Below are 17,565 nucleotides of genomic sequence, written 5' to 3' on the forward strand. Positions count from 1 at the left end.
CTTCATCCTGCCTCCTCTCCTCTTCCTTTTCCCTTCTGTCTTTCATCCTGCCTGGTTATATGGGAATCATTCATTTTCCTTTATGTGTTTGAAGTCCTCTGCTAGTATTCAGCAGGTACTCTGTGAGAATTTTTCTGTTTTTGAGGTATTCTTGATGTATCTGTGGGGAGAAATGAACTCCATGTTCTCCTGCCCCTCTACTACTTTGGAAAGTCTGTATTGATTTTTTCTCTATTTTATTTAGTCTCTATTTTATTTATATCTCCTGTGATCTTTTATTTCCTTCTTTTTACTCACTGTAGGTTTTGTTTGTTCTTTTTCTAATGATTTTAAGTGGCAGATTAGATTATTTATCTGAGATTTTTCTTGTTTTTTGAAGAAGGCCTGTATTGCTATGAACTTCTCTGAAATAACTGCCTTTGTTTATTCCATGGATTTTGTATGGTTGTCTGTTCTTTGTTATTTGTCTCAAGGTATTTTTAAATTTCCTCTTTGATTTTGTCATTGACCCATTATTGTTTTTAGAGCAACATGTTATTTAGTCTCCATGTTATCATGTATGTGCTTATTTTATGTTGATGAAATAAATTATGAACATTACAAAAAAGAAAAATCTCATTGAAATAAATATATGGCAAATATAGTATATTATCTACTTTTAAAGCTAAAAGGAAGATTAAAGGCAAAGTTAGTGAAATCACTTATATCCACAATAAGCAGTTTAGGGATACACAAACAGAATGATGTAAAATATGATGTCAAAGAAATATATCATGTGGGGATAGTAAAAATGCAGATTTATTTATGAACTTCCTTTGCGTTTTTCAGACAGTTGTTTGTTTTATAAGATTGTAATGACTTTATGAAAGTTAATTAATGTTTTTCAACTGAATTCTTTTTCTCAAAATTAAATATATAATTTTTGCTCATGTTACACAATTGTAGTTCATTTAAATTCTAAGTTATTCTCTTAATAAAAAGAGAAATTGAAGGATTTAATGGCCAGTTTCCCAGTTTATATCTATTAGCTAAGACTTATGCCATTTCCAAATATTTAAATTGAAATAATTTAGCTATTTATTTAAGTTATTTAACATTTAGATTTAAATAATTATTTCTTTTGGCCTTGATAAAGATTTTATTTATCTAATATGCATGTATTTTGTTTTACATTTCATCATCTATTTCCTTCTAATTTTTTATCCAAAATAAGACTTGAAACATTACAGACAGATTATTCAGTAATAACAAAGTTACCATTAGATATTAAGCAGAGTCTGGGGTGGTTTTTTCCTTCCAACATGCAAGCTATAATTAACTCCTTTTTTCCCCCAGTAGTTTTATACTACTTCTTGTGTAGATCACTTCCTTTTGTGAATAAAGCATACCATCTCCTATGACAATTCAGCCCATCCTTGTTTCTCTATATCTGAAAAGAAAAACCTTGCCCATTTCTTTGTTTGCTATAAGAGACTGTGATGTGGTTCACATGCGGGTGAACGACATCAGCATCACCTCAAATTGAAATTTTTAGACAGACACTGCTTCTCACTTAGAACCTTTTATTTCTAAAATATTACCTAAAGTTAATGCCAATAACTCCCAAATGAGGTAAAGAGAAATAGTATAAAATGATGGACAATAAGAAATGGTAAGCTTTTTTAAAAAATGTAACTTTTATTGGCAGGCTAGTAATATGAATCTATATCCTAAAATATTCTAAGGCTCAACTGGAATAGTGTTTATGAGGGTGCTTTATTAACATTAAGCACCGTACATTTAATATAAATATAAGTTGATGATACATTATGGAAACTTTATAATGTTAGAAATAATATTGACTAGAGAAATAGAGGAAAACAACAGAATGGGAAAGACTAGAGATCTCTTCAAAAAACTTAGAGATACCAAAGGAACATTTCATGCAAAGATGGGCTTGATAAAGGACAGAAATGGTATGGACCTAACAGAAGCAGAAGAAATTAATACGAGGTGGCAAGAATACACAGAAGAACTGTACAAAAAAGATCTTCATGACCAAGAAAATCACAATAGTATGATCACTCACCTAGAGCCATACATCCTGGAATGTGAAGTCAAGTGGGCCTTAGAAAGTGTCACTATGAACAAAGCTACTGAGGTGATGGAATTCCAGTTGAGCTATTTCAAATCCTGAAAGATGATGCTGTGAAAGTGCTGCACTCAATATGCTAGCAAATTTGGAAAACTCAGCAGTGGCCACAGGACTGGAAAAGGTCAGTTTTCATTCCAATCCCAAAGAAAGGCAATGCCAAAGAATGCTCAATCTACCCAGAATTGACTCATCTCACGTGCTAGTAAAGTAATGCTCAAAATTCTCCAAGCCAGGCTTCAGCAATATGTGAACTATGAACTTCCAGATGTTCAAGCTGGTTTTAGAAAAACCAGAGGAACCAGAGATCAAATTGCCAACATCTGCTGGATCATCGAAAAAGCAAGAGAGTTCCAGAAAAGCATCTATTTCTGTTTTATTGACTATGACAAAGCCTTTGACTGTGTGGATCCCAATAAACTGTGGAAAATTCTGAAAGAGATGGGAATACCAGACCACCTGATCTGCCTCTTGAGAAACGTGTATGCAGGTCAGGAAGCAACAGTTAGAACTGGACATGGAACAACAGACTGGTTCCAAATAGGAAAAGGAATACATCAAGGCTGTATATTGTCACCTTGCTTATTTAACTTATATGCAGGGTACATCATGAGAAACGCTGAGCTGGAAGAAGCACAAGCTGGAATCAAGATTGCCGGGAGAAATATCAATAACCTCAGATATGCAGATGACACCACCCTTATGGCAGAAAGTGAAGAGGAACTAAAATGTCTCTTGATGAAAGTGAAAGAGGAGAGGGAAAAAGTTGGCTTAAAGCTCAACATTCAGAAAACTAAGATTATGGCATCTGGTCCCATCACTTCACAGGAAATAGGTAGGGAAACAGTGGAAACAGTGTCAGACTTTATTTTGGGGGACTCCAAAATCACTGCAGATGGTGACTGCAGCCATGAAATTAAAAGACGCTTACTTCTTGGAAGGAAAGTTATGACCAACCTAGATAGCATATTCAAAAGCAGAGACATTACTTTGCCAACAAAGGTCCATCTAGTCAAGGTTATGGTTTTTCCAGTGGTCATGTGTGGATGTGAGAGTTGGACTGTGAAGAAAGCTGAGCACTGAAGAATTGATGTTTTTGAACTGTGGTGTTGAGAAGACTCTTGAGAGTCCCTTGGACTGCAAGGAGATCCAACCAGTCCATTTTAAAGGAGATCAGTCCTGGGTGTTTTTTGGAAGGAATGATGCTAAAGCTGAAACTCCAGTACTTTGGCCACAGCATGTGAAGAGTTGACTCATTGAAAAAGACTGATTCTGGGAGGGATTGGGGGCAGAAGGAAAAGAGGACGACAGAGGATGAGATGGCTGGATGGCATCACCGACTCGATGGACGTGAGTTTGAGTGAACTCCAGGAGATGGTGATAGACAGGGAGGTCTGCCATGCTGTGGTTCATGGGGTCGCTAAGAGTCAGACATGACTGAGTGACTGAACTGAACTGAACTGAACTGAGGGATATTTCACAGAGAGTTCAAGCTTTTGCTTGTTTTGGTGTGAATAAAGTTCTCCTTAATTATTCTTTCAATTGTTGAAGGTCTCTGAGATTATGAAGAGAAGAAATAGAAATCAGTATGTGGAGTCAAGTATTTAGGATGTCATTGAGCTTTTAAATTTTGTAAAGGTTTTTCACTGAGCCCATGTTGACTTGAGGGCTCTGCGATGACATAAATTAAGCAAAGAAAAAAGACTCCAACCTTTAACTTGTGCCCTGGAGGATATCTTTTACAAAGATGAATAATAACTGGAAAGGTTGTAATGCAACATTTTTCTCTCTTAACCTATTATAATGGTGAAAGTGAAAATTGAAAGTGAAAGTTGTGTCTGACTCTTTGAGAATTCTCCAGGCCAGAATACTGGAGTGGGTAGTCTTTCCCTTCTCCAGGGAATCTTCCCAACCCAGGGATTGAACCCAGGTCTCGTGCATTGCAGGCCAATTCTTTACCAGCTGAGCCACAAGGGAAGTCTACCACTAACAAAATTGGGAAAAGTGAGAAAAAAAAAAACATTCTATTTTTGTGAAAAAGTGACCAGCCAGTGAATAAAACATAGTTAGAACATAGAAAATAGCATTTTCATGAATGGTCTTACTAGCAGGAAGGCATCAAAATTTATTCAAAGAACTAAGGTCAACATTTGGAAAATAAACAAAATTAACTTAAAAATTTAAATGAACTTAAAAAGAAGCATCAGAGTGACTCCTAGACTACCACAAATGTAGACAATTATAAGCCTAAGGTAAGAAAACACAGATTTTAGCCCTATTGTTATAAGATGGAGGACTTGGAAAATAGAAATCAACCAAATCTTGGTAATGGTTGATTATAAATATAATCATTATATGTACAGTATGATAATGATGGTTTTTAAAAAAAATATGAGCTATAATAATCCATTTTTAAAGCTCATGACAGAAAACATTAGGCCGTACAATAGTTTCAACATTTTTTTTTACATTTCTTGATCAAAGTACTCTTCTGTCAGTGTTTTTTCTTTTGAGTCAAAAACTTCAAAATGAGTATTTGTGGTGTGGGTGACATTTAAAAAATTTCCTGAGAAACCCTATCCCTGGGCATTGTGGGCTATAAACAAAGATCGACATAGTATTTTGATGGATCTTTTGCTGTGGGAAAAATTTTGCTTTCTGACTTAAAAAAGAAGATATATTTATTTTCAAATTTAGCACTAATCATATCCATATTGTAAAATTGCATTTAAACAATTTGTAAAATAATTTTAAAAAGAAAAATATATTAAAAAGATTAGTTGCTGTTTCTTTTCTGTATTCAGATTATATTGATTCATCTAGATTCATTCTGAAAATCATTAATATCTTGAAAAGTGACATTATTAACAAATTTCTCCATATTCTGGAGGAATATTCTTTGCATGGTATGTGTGTGTGTGTGTTTATATATATATGTATATACATATATATATGTGTATATATACACTTATTTGTTTTACATTTCAGATTTTGTGCTTAGATTTTATTTGATTTTGTGCTTAGATTGTAGTTTGTTTCCTGATTCAAGAAACAATCAAACTTTGTGTTTAACTGTAGCCGCAGTTTTGTGTTCTTTAAAGTAATATCTAAATTAGGAGTATGTTTGGACAACTTTTTTTTGTTTAAATAATGACCCAAACAGTTAGATTTTTATATTGTACCACACCCTCTCCCTCCAAAAAATCTGTTTTTGGTCCATTGAGGTATCTTGTTTTAAGGTGGCAAATTAGAGTTATGTTATACGAAAGCACCTTTAAATCCAGTTTATCAGAGAAGGACGAGTAAACCATTTTATATGACTCAGCATTTGTACTTCATTACATCACCCTTTTTGTAGATTGGAAGACTTTTTTCAGCTTATGTGATAGTATATGATATAATTTAAAATGCGGATTTGGGAAATAACCCTTATATTTTAAATAAAGTAATGTATATGATTTTTTTTAAATAAATAGTCACTAAAGTAACTGGACTATAAATACTTTCTTATTATTAGAAATTTAAGAAAAAAATGTACCATGTGAAAATTTTTCTTTTTCTTATTTTTTGAAGATAATTTCTAAGTCTACATAAAAATATATCTTTATATTTATATTGTATCAAGAGCTTTTTAAAATATTAAATAATTGCTTCCCAAATTGGAACTTAAATTTCATGTTTGTCATTTTGGGGAACATTTTTATTCTGTGTATATGAAATGCCACCAGAAAGTTATTTTCTTTTTTGAGTAATGTAACATTGTCTCCAAAATGTATACGTTGGAACTTTTGCCAAGTCTTACTTTTCCTTGGGAATATGCTTAATGGTTGTCAATCATGTAAAAATAGTTGACTTTAAGCCTTCACTGTTGCCCTTGTCTGAGGAAATTTTCACTAGGCTTTTATTTTAGCCTAGAGCAGCCAGAGCAGTTTTGTCAAGCAGTTTGTTTTGCCAGTTTTCACATGATATCATTCTTCCTCCCTAAATCCAATATCAATAACAACATAAAGTTTAAACTGATAAAACATAATAAGCAATCCTCTTGGCTATTGTTGAATCTTTAAACAATCTCTCCAAATCCTATATGTCTCAAGATAACTGATCTGTTAGTTCAGTCATGTATTTCCTGAACATGCAAGTGTGGTGTTTTGAAAAAAAAAGGATACATTTCCCATAACTACATTTAATAATATATACTACTGGAATAAAAAAGAAAGACAGCTGCCTTTTTTTTTTTTTTCTTTCTTTAAAGTATAAAATAGTAATTCACTCTGGATTGAAAGGATTTGAAATATTCTTTGGAATGATTGAAATCTAGTATTTTGGGTCATAAGGCAAATTTTTGAGTTCTACCACATTCCTAGCCTCATTTTTGTTATATAAAACTATACCCCAATTCACTTACTTATTCACATCTTTTGTGCCTCAAAACATATACTGAGAACCTACTTTATGTCAGGTTGGCAATGAGTATTAAGCAACAATGCTTCCTGTGGTATTTTCAAAATTAAATGGAAGAATCTGACAATTGAAAGCATGTTATGAAATCTTGTGTGTTGGCAAGACAAGCAGGACATGGAAGCAGATGAAACACCTAATGGGGTTAGGTAAGGAGAGGGGATTTCTAGAACTTTCTGTAAGTAATGTCTGAGGATACTCTATCATCTTGTCTACTACAGTGCACTCCCAAGTAGTAATCAGCTGTCAAGAAAATATATTAATTTTCTTTAGGCTGTTCAGTGCACTTGGGAGTATTTTCTCCCAAGTGCATGGAAAGGCTTTGCTTTTGTCTAAAGTACTGGCTCTTAAACAACAGCAACAAGTGGTTCTTTACCTTGTGTGATCCCTTTTGACAATCTGCTGTGGACCTCTTCTCTGAAAAACATGTGGTGACTGTGTTTATAAACTCTTACATCTTTTTTTTTTTTTTTTTTGCATACAGCTTTTAGGAAATCACAGACTTAAAGTCTCCTTAAAGCTGGTCCCTGGACCTCAGCTTCAGAATTGAAGGACTGTAGCTCACTGCAGAATCAGAAAGTTGGTGAAAGAGACATCACTTAAAATTAGAGTATAGGGAATCGCAACATTGGATTGTTTATTCTCACTATATATTCCTTTATAAAATGTATTTACTCTGTGTACTGCAGTAAAAGCTCTCTCTCTTTTTTTTTTTTTTTTGGTCTCTGATTTAAAAAATGTTTGTAGTACAATGAATGCAAATAGCCTTCAGGGGAAAAACAAAATCTGTGGTTTTCCATGTAATGTCAAAATTGTACTTTTTGACATTTTATTTTGGCCTATTCGTTAGCTACAACCCAATTTTTTGTAAGAATCTGAGCAGAATTCCAGATAATAAATATTCTAATTGTACTATTTCCCTAATATCATAATCTATCATAAGTTTTTTTGTATTAATTTCTGCATCTGATATCACTGAACACAAATCACTGTATTAAATGGGCTAATGATTGATGATTTATAATTTAAAAATATTTCTCTTCAATTCTTGTGTTTTTTTATGTAAAATAAATAGAAAATATCATAGAAAGAAAAACAAAAGGCTCCAACATATACCTGATAATTACAAATATCTTGGAATCTATATAAAAATATATGTTTGATTACAATGCAAATTGTAATGTTATTGTCATTAATATAAATTTTCATCATTTATTTCACTATGCCAATGCATAAGTAAATGTTTAACATGAAATAAGATACGGGCTTCCCAGGTGGTGCTAGTGGTAACTGAACCCACCTGTGAGAGCAGGAAACATAAAAGATGTGTGGGTTTGATCCCTGAGTCTGGAAGATTCTCCTGGAAGAGGGCATGGCAACCCATTCTAGTATTCTTGCCTTCAGAATCCCATGGACAGAGGAGCCTGGCAGGTTACAGTCCATAGGGTTGCAAAGAGTCAGATATGACTGAATTGACTTAGCACTCACGCTTGCACAAGACATAGACTGAAGTGGAAGGTGAATTAAGGAAATGTTCAAATGTGTGCCAAAAAAGGAAGAAATTGTGCATTTTAAACTATGTGATACGTTGAAAATTCTAAGATGTCAATTTTTTGTTGCTGTTGATAACATCAAGATATAAAGATATATACGGTTATAAGGTCTATAGTATATCAAGGCTACACAGAAGTGAATAGGCTTAGTCACTCACTACTGATTGTTCTCAAAGAAATATTTGTTTGCTGCTGAATCAGTTCACTGCATATTCATAACTGCAAAGCTACGGAAGATATCAGCTCAGGAAAAAAAGCAGTCAATAAAAGATGGGCTTATGTATTCCAGAGCAGTTTCGTCTCTTTGTGAAAATCATCTGGTCTTATGCCACTTCCTCCACCGTGGCCGGGGTTCAGTCATTCAGTCCTGTCTGACCCTTTGCGACCCTGTGGACTGTAACCCATCAGGCTCCTTTGTCCGTTGCATTCTCCTGGGAAGAATACTGAAGTGGGTAGCCGTTTCCTTCTCCAGGGGACCTTCCCGACCCAGGAATCAAACCTGGGTCTCCTGCATTGCAGGCAGATTCTTTACCGACTGAGTTTTTTCTTCTCTGAGGTGTTATATCAACTTGGACTGCTGATCTTTGTTTTATATAATCCATCAAGACATGAATCCTATTGCATGTGAAAAGTCATTACAAGAAAATAAAAATCTAAAACATTTGAGTTTTATTATTACTCATATAATATAAATGTGCTACAGACAAAATGCATTTTACTTGGTTGAATGTTTACCAGTTTATTCAGAGGAACAAAATTTATACTTGCAGGAAAAAGTAAAAGTAATAGATGAAAAGAAGGTGATAATTATTTGTGATAATGGGAGCTTGTTAAAAATATAGATATAAGAAGAAATGGAGTAGCCCTCATAGTCAACAAAAGAGTCTGAAATGCAGTACTTGGATGCAATCTCAAAAATGACAGAATGACAGAATCTGTGTTCGTTTCCAAGGCAAACCATTCAATATCACAGTAATCCAAGCCTATGCCCCAGTCTATGCTGAAGAAGCTGAAGTTGAATGGTTCTATAAGACCTTCTAGAACTAACACCCAAAAAAGATGTCCTTTTCATTATAGGGGGCTGGAATATAAAAGTAGGAAATCAAGAGATACCTGGAGTAACAGGCAAATATGGCCTTGAAGTACAAAATGAAGCAGGGCAAAGGCCAACAGAGTTTTGCTGAAAGAATGCACTGGTCAGAGCAAACACCCTCTTCCAACAACACGAGAGAAGATGCTACACATGGACATCACCAGATCGTCAATACCAAATCAGATTGATTATATTCTTTGCAGCCAAAATGGAGAAGCTCTATACAGTCAGCAAAAACAAGACCAGGAGCAGACTGTGGCTCAGATCATGCACTTCTTATTGCCAAATTCAGACTTAAATTGAAGAAGTTGGGAAAATCACTAGACCATTCAGGTATGACCTAAATCAAATCCCTTATGATTACACAGTGGAACTGGCAAATAGATTCAAGGGATTAGATATGATAGACAGATTGCCTGAATAACTATGGACATTGTACATTGTTCGTAACATTGTACAGGAGGCAGTGATCAAGATCATCCCCAAGAAAAACAAATGCAAAAAGGCAAAATGATTGTTTGAGGAAGCCTTACAAATAGCTGAGAAAAGAAGAGAAGTGAAAGGCAAAGGAGAAAAGGAAAGATATACCCATTTGAATGTAGAGTTCAAAAGAATAGCAACGAGAGATAAGAAAGCCTTCTTCAATGATCAATGCAAAGAAATAGAGGAAAACAATAGAATGGGAAAGATTAGAGATCTCTTCAAGAAAATCAGAGACACAAAGGGAACATTTCATGCAAAGATAAGCACAATAAATGACAGAAATGGTATGGACCTAACAGAAGCAGAAAATATTAAGAAGAGGTAGCAAGTATATACAGAAGAACTGTACAAAAATGGTCTTCATGACCCAGATAACCACGATGGTGTGATCACTCACCTAGACACCCTGAAATGTGAAGTCAAGTGGGCCTTAGGAAGCATCACTATGAATAAAACTTGTGGAGGTGATGGAATTCCAGTTCATCTATTTCAAATCCTGAAAGATGATGCTGTGAAAGTGCCGCACTCAATATGCCAGCAAATTTGAAAAACTCAGCAGTGGCCACAGGACAGGAAAAGGTCAGTTTTCATTCCAATCCCAAAGAAAAACAATGCCAAAGAATGTTCAAACTACTGCACAATTGCACTCATCTCACATGCTAGCAAAGTAATGCTCAAAATTTTCCAAGCCAGAGCTTCAAAAGTATGTCAGTCTGGAACTTTCAAGTGTTCAAGCTGGATTTAGAAAAGGCAGAGGAACCAGAGATCAAGTTGCCAACATCTGTTGGATCATAAAAAAAGCAAGAGAGTTCCAGAAAAACATCTACTTCAGCTTTATTGATTACACCAAAGCCTTTGACTGTGTATATCACAACAAACTGTGGAAAATTCTTCAAGAGATGGGAATATCAGACCACTTTACCTGCCTCCTGAGAAATCTGTATGCAGGTTAAGAAGTAACAGATAGAACTGGATGTGGAATAACAGACTGGTTCCAAATATGGAAAAGAATATGTCAAGGCCATTGTCACCCTGCTTATTTAACTTCTGTCCAGAGTACATCATGCGAAATGCCAGACTGGATGAAGCACAAGCTGGAATCAAAATTGCTGGGAAAAATATCAATACCCTCAGATACACAGATGACACCTCCCTTATGACAGAAAGTGAAGAGGAACTAAAGAGCCTCTTGATATAAATTGAGAAAATTTATTGAGAAATTTTTGGCTTAAAACTCAGCATTCAAAAAACTAAGATGCCCCAAGCTTCCTGGATCCTGCATCAAACCTCTAATTAAAATAAATAAATTTAAATTAAAAAAAATTTTTTAATAAATTTTAAAAACAAAACAAAAAACAAAACACTAAGATGATGACATCCGGTCCTGTCACTTCATGGCAAATAGATGGGGAAACAATGACAGACTTTATTTTCTTTAGCTCTAAAATCACTACAGATGGTGACTGCAGCCATGAAATTAAAAGACACTTGGTCCTTAGAATAAAAGCTATGACCAACCTAGACAGCATCTTAAAAAGCAGAGACATTACTTTGCAGACAAATGTCCATCTAGTCAAAGCTATAGTTTTCCCAGTAGTCACATATGGATGTGAGAGTTGGACTGAAAAGAAAGCTGAGTGCTAAGGAATTGATGCTTTTGAACTGTGGTGTTGGAGAAGACTCTAGAGAGTCCCTTGGACTGCAAGGAGATCAAGCCAGGCAATCCTAAAGGAAATCAGTCCTGAATATTCTTTGGAAGGACATGCTGAAGCTGAATCTCCAATAGTTTGGCCACCTGAAGTGAAGAACTGACTCATTGGAAAAGACCCTGATGCTGGGAATGATTGAAGGCAGGAGGAGAAGGGGACAACAGAGGATGAGAAGGCTGGATGGTATCACTGACTTATGTACATGAGTTTGAGCAAGCTCCAGGAGTTTTGATGGACAGGGAAGCCTGGCGTGCTCTAGTCCTTCGGGTCACAGAGAGTCGGACACAACTGAGCAACTGAACTGAACTGAACTGAAGATCACTCCACAGAGGTACTAAATCAGACCCTGCATTTTAACCAGATTTTCTGTGATTCCTGGGCAAAACAAAATGTTAGAGAAGCACTTTTTTAGTGTCTCTAGTTGTCTGCTAGCACTTGGAAAGAAATAGGCAGACTGAGAGCGCCATTCAGTGTCCCCAACTATGTGCCTAGTAAATACACATGATGAAGATTTAAATAACTAGCAAGCTTTTATTTACTTAGAATAGCAAAAAATCTCGAAACTAAAAGTGCAAATTTTATTTTTTTAAAAGAACAAGTCTTTTATATAACTCCAAAATATTTTATTTAGGTAAGCCATCTCTTTGTTAGGATGTCTGGCTTTAGGGATGATGATGAAGACTCAGACATTCATGCTTCATGTGTATGAATCTGTATTCAATTTCAGGCATCAAGACCAACTTCTTAGCGCTATTAAGTCTTCTACAGACTCCTTTGTCTCTTTGATGTTAAAAGACAGTAAGCATCCCTTTGGGCTTCCCATTTGGCACTAGTAGTAAAGAACCCACTTTCTAATGCCTGGGAAGTAAGAGATAGTGGTTCGATCCCTGGGTGGGGGAAGAGGCCCTGGATGAGGGCATGACAACCGACGCCAGTATTCTTACCTGGAGAATCCCATGGACAGAGGAACCTGGCAGGCTACAATCCATAGGGTCATAAAGACTCGGACATGACTGAAGCAAATTAGCATGCACACAGGCAAGCATCCCTTTCCTTCTGCAAACTGCCATTTCATTGACAGTAGGGCCATGATGACAGAAGACAGAGTTTGATGAGAGAATTATTTTTTAAACTAATTAATTAATTTTAATTGAAGAACTATTACTTTACAATATTGTGATGGTTTCTGCCATACATTAACATGAATCACACATATACCGGTAGCTGATTCATGTTGATGACAGAATTCTAATTCTAATAAAGGTTTTTTTCATATATGGAACTGATTACCCACCTTGAACTAATTTCTATTTTCTTTCTTTCTAGATTTGCAAATAAAGAAACCCCTTATCTCATGTCAGATTTGTATAAGTGAACTAAACTAAGTACAGAATTTTATATCATAAACCTTTGATCAAAGGCGGAAGCAATATATAGCTTTCAGGACTGAAGTTTAATTTTATGAATTAACTAATTTTATTAAATAGCTTTTATAGCTAAAATTCATATATATTTAGGTTTGAATTTAATAAAAGTGATTTGAAATGGATTTTGTCATTTTCTAAATTATTAATTTTTAAAATTAAAATATGGTTGATTTGCAATATTGTGTTAAATTCAGGTGTAAATCATGGTGAATCAGATATATATATTTTTTCATATTCATTTCCCTTATAGGTTATTACAAAATATTGATTAGGACTCCTTCTATAATTTTTAATGTAATTTCCTTCTTTCCTTTTTGGTGTTGTAGAAGAAAAATCTGAAGAAAAAATTTTAAATATCCCAGAATTTCCAAGGCATTTGTCAATTCTTTACTATTTCATGATTAATTTATCCTCTCATAAATTTGCTACATTTCCTAAAGTTATTATATTTTGATATCTGATAGTACAAAGGAATTGATTAATCTACTTTGGGGCTCAAATAAACAAGGAGGCTGCTTTTCGTTATGCAAATGTATATTTCTGACCTTAAAAAATAATAATTTGCTTACTAGTTGTAAATTCATTCACAATGGTTTATAGAGCTTTCCTTTATTAAGTAGCCTAAACTTCTGAGTATAAAAGGGTATTTCTGGGATTAGGGTAAAGTTTTTGAAGCTCCTGAAAATACAAACAAATGTCTTATTTTTTATTAATGATGAAAGGCCAGCACCTAGCCATTGCCTAATAAATGTTGAGTTAATCTATATATTTTATAGATACTTAAGCAATACCATCTTCAGAGAAGGTACTTTACCACTTTATCAAAATGTATTGAATGAGTTGCTATTTAGCAGTATATTCTTTGTGCTGTGAAAGTGCTGCACTCAATATGCCAGCGAATTTGGAAAACTCAGCAGTGGCCACAGGACTGGAAAAGGTCAGTTTTCATTCCAATCCCAAAGAAAGGCAATGCCAAAGAATGCTCAAACTACTGCACAATTGCACTCTTCTCACATGCTAGTAAAGTAATTCCAAGCCAGGCTTCAGCAATATGTGAATCGTGAACTTCCTGATGTTCAAGCCGGGTTTAGAAAAGGCAGAGGAATCAGAGATCAAATTGCCAACATCCGCTGGATCATCGAAAAAGCAAGAGAGTTCCAGAAAAACATCTATTTCTGCTTTATTGACTAGGCCAAAGCCTTTGACTGTGTGGATCACAATAAACTGGAAAATTCTGAAAGAGATGGGAATACCAGACCACCTGATCTGCCTCTTGAGAAACATGTATGCAGGTCAGGAAGCAACAGTTAGAACTGGACATGGAACAACAGACTGGTTCCAAATAGGAAAAGGAGTACGTCAAAGCTGTATATTGTCACCCTGTTTATTTAACTTATATGCAGAGTACATCATGAGAAATGCTGGACTGGAAGAAGCACAAGCTGGAATCAAGATTGCCGGGAGAAATCTCAATAACCTCAGATATGCAGATGACACCACCCTTATGGCAGAAAGTGAAGAGGAACTAAAAAGCCTCTTGATGAAAGTGAAAGAGGAGAGGGAAAAAGTTGGCTTAAAGCTCAACATTCAGAAAACAAAGATCATGGCATCCGGTCCCATCACTTCATGGGAAATAAATGGGGAAACAGTGGAAACAGTGTCAGACTTTATTTTTCTGGGCTCCAAAATCACTGCAGATGGTGACTGCAGCCATGAAATTAAAAGACGCTTACTCCTTGGAAGGAAAGTTATGACCAACCTAGACAGCATATTCAAAAGCAGAGGCATTACTTTGCCAACAAAGGTTCGTCTAGTTACGGCTATGGTTTTTCCTGTGATCATGTATGGATGTGAGAGTTGGACTGTGAAGAAAGCTGAGCGTCGAAGAATTGATGCTTTTGAACTGTGGTGTTGGAGAAGACTCTTGAGAGTCCCTTGGACTGCAAGGAGATCCAACCAGTCCATTCTGAAGGAGATCAGCCCTGGGATTTCTTTGGAAGGAATGATGCAAAAGCTGAAACTCCAGTACTTTGGCCACCTCATGTGAAGAGTTGACTCATTGGAAAAGACTCTGATGCTGGGAGGGATTGGGGGCAGGAGGAGAAGGGGATGACAGGATGAGATGGCTGCATGGCATCATTGACTTGATGGACGTGAATCTCAGTAAACTCTGGGAGTTGGTGATGGACAGGGAGGCTTGGCGTGCTGCAATTCATGGGGTCGCAAAGAGTCGGACACGACTGAGCGACTGATCTGATCTGATCTGATTCTTTGACTCAGTTGCACCTCACTTTATAAAATTATAAAGTAGCACATGGTTTAATTGCTACTACGTCTTCTTCCACCTGTCCGTGAGGAATTGCTTATCTCAGGCATCTGCTGTAAATGCCAGCATTCTTTTTCACTTGTTTGCAAATTAGCCATGGTCGCTGAATTCTCTTCCCTTAAGGTCAATTCAGTTCATTCACTTAGTTATGTCTGACTCTTTGTGACCCTATGAACTACAGCACTCCATGCTTCCCTGTCCATCACCAACACCCTTAAGAATCAGCCCCACCCCAGCCCCAGTAAACCTTAGATCATTTCACTCGAAAAATGACTTTCTCCCTTTCGTCTAAAACATCAAAGTGAGAAAAGCGGATCCATTCTTTCACATGTGGCTCACATTACACCCAAACAGGCCCAGTACGTTCAGGTACACTTATTTTCTGAAATATCACTATAGTTATAAGGACCAAATTTCCATATTTTTAGCAGTATTTTTTTCTTATTAGCTTTGTTCACATTGCTTTTTGCTCTTAAATAATTTGTATTTTAATTGAAATTTTCTTTTTTAGCTGTGTTTTGGGGTGACATTGCCTTAGATGATGAAGATTTAAATATCTTTCAAATTGATAGGACAATTGACCTTACACAGAACCCCTTTGGAAAATTTGGACACATCACAGGTACGTTTGATTATTTGATTTGGTTTGCATTTATTTAGAAGAAAATATACTCTTGAAATGCTAAAATACAATTTGGATCATTTTTAATGTTCTGGTGATCAAATTTGATTTCCTTGATACAGATTAGTCTATTTATAAATTTAAGTTTTATTCATAAATTCATAATTTTAACTTTATTATGTAATGTATTTAAGAAAGATGTTGTAGTGTTCACCATCTACAAGGCTTGGCTTAAGCACTTTGCAGGTGTTAACTCTTTGAATACTCATAATGACCACATAATGAGTAGCTGCTGATGTTATTGTGATTTACGAGGAGGAGATTTATAAGGTTATGTACTTTTCTTGGGGCTTCCCCTGTGGTTCAGTGGTAAAGACTCTGCCTGCAGTGCAGGAGATGGAGGTTCAATCCCTGGGTCAAGAAGATCCCCTGGAGGAAGGCATAGCAACCCATTCCAGTATTCTTGACTGGAGAATCCCAAGGACAGAGGAGCCTGGTAGCCTAGGGCCCATAGGGTCGCAAAGGGTCAGACGTGATGGAAGTGACTGAGCATGCATACACAGTTTCTTATTGTCACACAGCAGGAAATGACTGAGTCAGGACCAAAATTCACTTCTGAGAAAGGTTAAATTTCATACTCTCAAACATTATACTCAATTGCCTCCCATTTGAATATTGAGATGCAGAAGGTAAAGTATTCTTGACTGATTATACACAAATATATTTAGAAAAAATTGTATATCTATTTTTATAACTTTTATGAAAACCTGGAAGACAGTTTCAATTTTAGCTGTTTGCATATGTTTGAATTATGCCTATATGTGACTTGTAATATTTCAAAGATATTTGGGTTTTCATATTAAAATAATTTAATTAAAATTTGAAAATTATTTTATATTATCTTGATACAATTTTTATTCTGTATTTTACTTTGGAGAAAAATTGAAAGGTTAAAAATGTAAAATTTCTTTTTGTAGTTATAGCTAAAGCATTTATTCAGTCATGCTTTTTGATTTCATTGATCTCTCCTCCTGCTAATGCTATTTTTATTTCCTTCTTGTATTCCATGGAAAATATATAGTCCCTTTGTGGTATCTAGAAGACAAATATATTTTAGTCTTAAGACTCTTTACTGTGAATTAACAAATCTTTTTTCCCAATTTTCTTTCCCACAACTTTTTATTATGACAGTTCAGTTCAGTTCATTTGTTCAGTCGTGTCTGACTCTTTGCGACCCCATGAATTGCATCACGCCAGGCCTCCCTGTCCATCACCAACTCCCGGAGATTATTTTGACAAGCTTCAAAAATATAGTAAAGTTGATGGGATGATGCAGGCAACACCCATCACCTCAAAGATTCAGCAGTTGTTCACTTTACCATATTCTGTGTATGTGTGTATGCATGCGTATGTATAAAATATTTTGAAGTTAATTGCAGACAACATAGGGTTTCTCAGGTAGCACCAGTGGTAAAGAATCCATTTGCCAATGCAGGAGCCCCAGGTGATGCAGGTTCGATCCCTGAATCAGGAAGATCTCCTGGAGTAGGAAATGGCAAGTGTTCTTGCCTGGAAAATTCCATAGATGGAGGAACCTGGCGGAGTACAGTCCATAGGACTGCACAGAATAGGACACGACTGAGTAACTGACCACATATGCACACATGCACACAAAATAGCTTTTCAATGTTAAGTAGGTTAGCATGCCCTTTTAAGAATAAAGACATTATTGTACATAATCAAAATGCAAGTATTACATATGA

At 35.5% G+C, this 17,565-nt stretch overlaps 1 protein-coding gene across 3 annotated transcripts in view; it reads left to right on the forward strand.

The window, feature by feature from the left end:
- The window catches only part of TLL1 (tolloid like 1), a 323,151-nt gene that overhangs the window by 145,189 nt on the left and 160,397 nt on the right, over positions 1-17,565 (forward strand). For all 3 annotated transcript variants that reach the window (XR_015144096.1, XM_086346186.1, XM_086346187.1), the window contains exon 2: positions 15,692-15,802. Coding sequence is in view for 2 of the 3 variants with exons in the window: in XM_086346186.1 (XP_086202312.1) it covers positions 15,692-15,802 (111 nt within the window). In the remaining variant the exon portion in view is untranslated. The remainder of the gene's footprint in view (positions 1-15,691; positions 15,803-17,565) is intronic.

The sequence above is a fragment of the Bos grunniens genome, chromosome 17 (assembly GCF_055505025.1).
Source record: "Bos grunniens cultivar Pamir isolate PY7600 chromosome 17, Bosgru_T2T1.0, whole genome shotgun sequence".
Lineage (NCBI taxonomy): Eukaryota > Metazoa > Chordata > Mammalia > Artiodactyla > Bovidae > Bos > Bos grunniens.